General features: G+C 42.0%; 1 protein-coding gene across 1 annotated transcript in view; it reads right to left on the bottom strand.

Moving 5' to 3' along the window:
• Window positions 1–222: 222 nt before the first annotated feature.
• LOC140907760 (potassium voltage-gated channel subfamily KQT member 1-like) overlaps window positions 223–7,278 on the bottom strand; it is a 744,155-nt gene continuing 737,099 nt past the window's right edge. The window contains exon 20 of the mRNA XM_073334512.1: window positions 223–1,486. Coding sequence (XP_073190613.1) covers window positions 1,331–1,486 — 156 coding nt within the window. The 3' untranslated portion in view covers window positions 223–1,330. The remainder of the gene's footprint in view (window positions 1,487–7,278) is intronic.

Raw genomic sequence — 7,278 nt, 5'->3', positions numbered from 1 at the left:
CTACCCCTCACTGCAAGCTGTTACAGGGTTCAAAGACCTCGGTTTGATTTTAGTTTCTTCTGAATTAGGTTGACTGTACTTACCATGAAACATCAAGGCAAATATAAAAAAGGCCTGAGTAAATAGCAATATACCTTTTTATTTACGGTTATTATTTACATATTCAGCAATATTATTGCTTGGCTGATGTGCAAGAGAAGATACATTTTCTTACACAGGTAATTGTATGCATCATTAGCATTTCACAGAAACAATACTTCAGCCAGCATATGTACTCAATTTACAATCAAATTACATGAAAACACAGCATTTTTATATACAGCACTTTATTTAGATAAAGACTAGCTTTCATCTACAGTGTGTGTGCATTTGTTTTTTCAAAACATTGTCATTCAACATCACTCCGGCAGCACTGTGGCTGTACAGGGTTAGTTCAGTCATTCAAACTGGGCTTTGCATGTTTTTACGCATCTCGTTATTATACCAGTTTCATTTATTAAAAATAAGGCAACTGGAGTCAATAATCCTCACTGACTGAAAGTAAAACAGTGAGAACATTCTGGATAACAGTCATCAGTGCAGCTGATAGCTATTAAAATGTTCTTGTGCTGTTACCCAAAGCAGATTTTATCTCTCATTTCTGTCTGTTCCAACGTGCATCTCGTCACATTGGCAAACGCTTTGCTTTAATTAGCTGAGGTCTTGCTTCAGTCTTTTGCATGTCAACCAGCCTCTGTACACTTTCATATTTTTAATCAGTAGCCTGTTGTCTTTACTTTGTCATTCAAACTAGCAGATAAATCTGCCCCTTTCATGATCTTCGCTGCTTGGTTGAAGTCTTTACTTCAAAACATGCTGTTTAATTTTCCTGTTCACTGATTTCCATTTGTTTCCTGTTCAAATGCTGGCCCCCTCCCCTGCTCGAGCATGCTGCATGCATTAAGCTAGTGCGAACAGAAGAGTGAGTGCCAAAAAGGCAATCCTCTTTCGTTTCACCTACGAATGAGAGTTGTCCTACCCTGTTATGGGATTCTCACTTTAACAATGTGCTCTGTGTGTGTGTATATAAGGGTACAGTCCGCCTAAATACTACACCAGACTATCAGCATCCCACAAGCTGACATGGATTCTCCCATAATTGCTTGGGCGCAAAAGTTTGTGGGTTTGTACACATCGGGGCGTGATGAGCTTTTTTGCTTTTTTTAATTTAACAGACTGCCGCAGAATATTTAACTTCAGCCAATGACGAATGCAGAAGTTCCAGACATCAATAATAAAAGTAACCATACTTGAAAGAAGGAGAAGGTGACCGGGTGGTATCCTGCCGCTTTTACATTTTCCGGTTCATAGGAGGGGAATCCAAGGATGATCGAAAACGTCTACCAGTTGGGGTGGCTGGGGTTGATGTCTGCGCTTGTGGCTGAGTGCCAAATTGAGTTTGGAGACTGCTCAGGATGTCATCAAGCTTTTGGTCCATCTGCGTGACCTGTTAGGAAATCACAAAGTGGATGGTCTATCAGATGGTCACACACCCTCTGCCTGTTCACTCTTGTGCTTACCTACACGTATTTTAAAAGAGAATGGCAGTTCTGCTGCAAAGGGGCAGCCTGATAATATTGGAAATAGAAATATTTTGTACAGGACTGGCATCTTCACAAACCCATGTAAACCAAATACAAAAACAAGAGGCTTCTACAACTCCCCAAACCACTGTGTTGTGCACAGTTCTGTGCTTAGGCTAATGTGAAGATCAAACCGTATGCTATAATAAAGTCACTGGCAAAGCCACAGAAATAGCAGATTAGTGGTCCTAGAAAGCAAGCCCAGCAAAGGCTAGCTGAGTCATCCCCTCTGACCCTCTGCATTTTGCAGGGATGATCACTACAGCATTCCCAGAAGTGTCTTATCTAACCTATCTTAGATCATCTGTAGTGAGGGTGCCTCCTTTAAAGATCTGCTTTGATAATGTATTGCACTGCTCAAATTATCTTAATTCCTCCCTCTTCCCCCAAGTCTATTTTACACTTCTGCCTTCCTCAGATTTAGGCCATTACTCCATATTTTACTATCTTGGGACACTGAATGATCCCCTTCCTGCACTTATGATAGACAACTCTGTGATATGTATTATGGAGATTTAGCTAGTATGATGTGCATTTATGTACATCATTCGAAGGTTGGCCTATAAAGGAGCTCTAGTTTGCTGGTAAATTATGGATCTATGGTATAAAGACTAACTTTCTATTAGAAGCTTGATTTTGATTGCTCCTTTCACTTCATTAAATCACTGGCTTTCCAGCTGAAATTTCTCATGCTTGTTCTCTAGACAGAGAAGAACTTTTTACGTTTTTTGTTGACGGCTGGGTTCTATCCAACAAGATGCCTTGGAGATGCAAGTTTGAAAAACAAGAGGGTTACTTTGCTTTTGGAAGTCTTCTCGTGTGTATAAAATGTCATTTCAAACATGATTTGGGCCAAGATTTTCAAAAATGAGTCGTGGTTTTGGGTGCCCAACTAAAGGCTCCTTGAAGGAGCCTGGTTTTCAGAGGGTGGACGCGCACTCTCTGAAAATCAGGCCCCTTCAAGGTGTGTCAAGCTGGACACTAAAGAAAACGGAGGCACCCCAAAATCACTAATCATGTTGAAAAATCTTGGCTTCGGCCCAGAAACCCCACATTGGCATTATTCAGTTGTTGCTGAGGGATTGAGCCACACTACAAAATGTTGCCACCTTCAGCATCTTGTGAGCTAATCATGATTAAACCTGCAGGATTCCATCACGATTATCTGACACTATGCTGAACATGAATTGTTCTGGGCTCCTGTGACTGCAAAGTCCTGGTCGGTATCATGTCAGCTGCCTCTATTGTTCACAACAGGGCTCCAGTGCAGTACAGCTTTGTAGTGCAGGCAAGCCCAAGGAGAACTAGTATTTTAAGGAATGTTGGATGGTTCATTTTGGAGTTATCTGATGTGAAACTCTGAACCTTTGAAAACTCTGATCCGTCCCCACTGGGTCTAATGATGGTTGAACCTTTAAAGTGATACTGGATCTAAACAAATCTTTCATTTAAAGAGATATATCTAGCTTTTTTTGTTTTTTTAAAAAGGATAGCTTAGGAAATTTATAATAGCTGCCAAAATTGAACGTCTATCAGGTTGAGAGTTCTTTAAAAAACAACAGCAGCACATTATTCACTCTCCTACCCCCACTCGCTCTCATTATACTCACCCACTGGCCACCAGAATTGTCTATGTAAGTTACATCACCATGGCTGCCAGTATCTTTACATATAGACAACCTGCCACTTGGCGGGAAAGGCAGTGGTGGAGATCTGCCCCTCCCAACAGAGAGACAGACACACACACAGTCTCCCCGTTGAAATGCCTGCCCTTTAATTCAGTGATTCTCTCAACAGTGCAACCAGGAGAAACTGGCCATGCTCCTGCCAGTCCCTAAGCACTGCTGCTTCCTGTCCAACCATGGGGGAGATAGAATGGGACTTAACCTCTCTTTTAGCACAGAATCTGCACTCCTTCCTTCACCATGCTAAATCCCTGGAGGGGCAATTAGGTAGGAGCAGAATTTCATTTCCACACATCTCCCTGCCTGAAGGCATGAACAGGGTGGTATCTCCCACTACAACAGCATCATTTCTACCACAGTAGAGGTCAAAAGGGGAAAAACAAAAATCACAAGGCTCCAGGACAATTTGCTATTAATTTATTTCCTGTATATGTTACAGAAACAGCACTGTCCACCTCTACCATTCCACTGCTACCCAGAAAAACCTTATTACTTAATCAACACTCTGTATACCAACTAGGGACCCACTGTATCTGAGATCTCCATTCCTACACACATCCCTAAATGGATCTGAAGGCGACACCCTTCAGAAACAGGTCTGCTGTGCGCCTGTATCCCAGCCACTCTGCATAAATTGACGAGTGAAGTAAGAGTACCATCATTAGCAAAAGACACTGAGGCATATGGGTGGAATGCATTTCCTCTTCTTGTGTAATCAAATGTTACAAAAGCTTCTAAAATTACTGTAATACTTATAATAGACCCATCTCCCCATAAAGTGGGTTGGACTGAGGGTTGAAGGTCAGAGTTAAGGTGATTGCGGAACCTTAACTCCACATGGCTTAGCTTTCAAACTTTTATTTTTCAGCAACTATTATGTTCTAGTAATGCTAGCTTAAAATAACTGATTTACAACCTTATTGAAATTAACGCCAACAGTTGCCATAGACCATTTATATCTGGCTATATAGCATTGTCACAACAACCAGGGACACGGGTATGGCATGAACCTTTTGCTTTGGGTTCTAAACTGCTAAAGACAGGCTGGGGTTGGAACGGGTTTGAGTGGAGGAGAGTTTTCAGAGACTCATGTTTCAGTGGTTAGAGGGTTTCAACGCCATGCTAATGATCTTAGAGGTTACTCAGGGACATAACCCTTACCCCTGAGTCTGTTATGAAAAAAAAAGCGGGGGGAGGGGTGGTATTTGGTGGTAGTGTCTCTAGTTTTTATTAAAATCTCTAAAACAAAATCCACCCAATTCCCTTGTGGTTGGCTGACAGGCCTTTACTGGAAGCCAATAAAACCTTGATTCCATCTTTTCTCAGATCTTTCTCTGAAAGTTATAGAATACTATGAATACAATGGGGAAGATCTCCCCCCCGTCTGAGCACCACTTGGGGCAGGAAGGGGAGTGGGATGTCACATTGCTTGTTACAGCTCCCTGATTCTCTGGGCCAGCCTGTGCTGGTCCTGGCCAAAGGTGAGTGAGAGCAGCCTCAGAGTTGCTCTAACTTATACTAGCAGCATGTGGGCCTTAAAGGACCAAACAGTAACTGAAGATGGTTATAAGGGAGTTCCATCCACCTCCTGGTCCAACATGCCCCCTATATCATTTGCGGTACTCTGACCATTTACTTGTCTTATAACTCAGAAATCAGCCTGAAAGGGGTTAATGCTGTTACAGCAGCTCTCTCTCGAATTTAGTCAATGGTAGAAACAGACCTGTTCTCATTTCTTAACCCTTTGGAGCAATACATCAATGAAATGATATGGGGGTGAATTTAGTCCAAGCTGTCTGACGCGCTGAACATTTCTTATGGTTGGAGTAAGAGAATCCTGCCTTTCCTCTCTTCTGTACCCTCCTTTTTCTCCTCTTCTTTCTGGCCTTCTGCACTCCCATCTTCATCATAGCTGTTTACCGAGTGATGGGACTGTGGGTCAGAGGTGAGCGGATGACAGGGTCTGAAAATTGAGTCAAGTCACTTATTGAACAGCTTATTGTTGAGCTATTATGATGTCACAGTGGTGGGCATGTATGGATACATCTACATTGTAGCCGGGGGATGAAAATAGCAGTGTGTGTAGACGTACCAGCATTAGCTATACTCTGGCTTGCTCCTAAAAATAGAAGAGAGGATGGTGTGGGCTTCACGCATCTCAAACTGGGGGCCGTGACTCCTCAGGGGTTCACAAAGTTATTACATGGGGGTTGTGAGCTGTTAGCCTCCACCCCCCAAACCCCGCTTTGCCTCCAGTATTTATAATGGTGTTAAATATAAAAAAATGTGTTTTTAATTTATAAGGGGGCCAGTCTCAGAGGCTTGCTGTGTGAAAGAGGTCACCAATACAAAAGTCTGAGAACCACTGGCCTACACGAAACTATAAACCACAACCCCAGCTGGAGTGTAGATGTACCCCATGTGTGTAGAGTGTTGCATACACAGACAGAGAAAAACATATGGAGACAGAAAATCGGCATGTTCTGTTAAGCATGTATTCGGCTGGAAATCTGGAAAACACTCGAGCTGTAAGGGTTAAGCAGCCTGGAATTAATTTAGAAACCACAGCCTTGATTTTCTTGCTCCCCAGTTCTTGAAAAGCCTGTTTGGTTGACGCCAGTCGTGACTCAACAGAATCTTTCTTAAGCAGAAATAATGTATAGAGCAGAAATTAAACCAGAGTTACTACACACGAAGAAGATGGGGGTATAAGAGCTTTAAGCAGGAAAATACGACCAGATGGATAAAAGACATTTTAAGGACTTCTGTAGTGAGATTTTGTCAATTTTGCTCTAAAGTATATGCTTGGATCTTAAATCTATTATGCCAACATGTTTTATAATCATTCAAAAATACCGTGCTTCTCAATGTACCACTTCAGTGAAAGCTTGTAACTGATAATAGTTTTGTTACAGGATTTATGTATTTTCTCCAGTAGGAAGAAGCACCAAAGTTTTCGTTTAAAAAGAAAAAAAAAATCCACCACATAAAAAGAATTGCATGGCACTTTACCAACAGAGATAATATTTTGCATTTCCATAGTGTCTTCTATACAAGGGCCTGAAAAAGCTTCCCAGTCATTAATAAACTGAGCCTCACAACATTCCTGTGCATGTTAGATACATACTGTACTTTAATGCCCATTTTACAGATGAGGAACTCAGGCACAGAGAGATTAAGTGACTTGGCCAAACTCAGAGAGGAAATCTGTAGCAGAACTCTCCTGATTCTCAATCCTGTGCTTTAAGCACAAGTCCTCCAGTCCCCTGCTTTATGGCCCCAGTTCAGCTACATACATAAGCATGTACCAGCTAAGCATGGGCATAATCCCACTGAAGTCAATGGAACCACTCATTTAAAGAAAGATGCATGCTTCAATACTTTGCTGGATTGGGGCTAAGAAACTTTTTAAAATTGATACAAAATGTTAGGCTAGCCAGCCTCGTTTAATAGATGCAAAATGAGATGTTTGGCAACTCAGGGCCTGTCTGAGGTATGTGGCGTTACTCTCAGGAGTCAAGGCTGCACATGAGTAAAACTTTCAGAATCAGGCATAATGTAGCTAACCCTGCTAAATCTCCTAACAACTGCCACTTTCCCTCAGCCTAGCTGCAAACAGGACAAGTTGTCAGTTTGGAATAACATATCCAGGCAAATGCAAGGGCAAAGGGTTAAATTTGGAACACATTTCTCAGCTGAGTAAAGTGAGAAGCCAGCAGGCCTAACCACAGAATTTTCAGAGACGTGATATGCTCCTCGTAGGCTCCTTGGAGACAGGTGAGTTTGGCAGCTGTCCACTGGCAAATGGCAACAAAACTTCTGCTCCTCCACATTACAAAAGAGCTCCAGAGACAATCTACAAACTTTAATGCTTTAAAATACCCTCAACTACCCTTTAGAAAGGAGACTGGAAATGCAGTTTGAAAGATGAAGTTGCTATTGGGGCTTTAGGGTGAGTTGTTGAGATTTAT

This window comes from Lepidochelys kempii, chromosome 1, assembly GCF_965140265.1.
Source record: "Lepidochelys kempii isolate rLepKem1 chromosome 1, rLepKem1.hap2, whole genome shotgun sequence".
NCBI lineage: Eukaryota > Metazoa > Chordata > Testudines > Cheloniidae > Lepidochelys > Lepidochelys kempii.
This window is presented reverse-complemented; position numbering and strand designations above follow the sequence as displayed.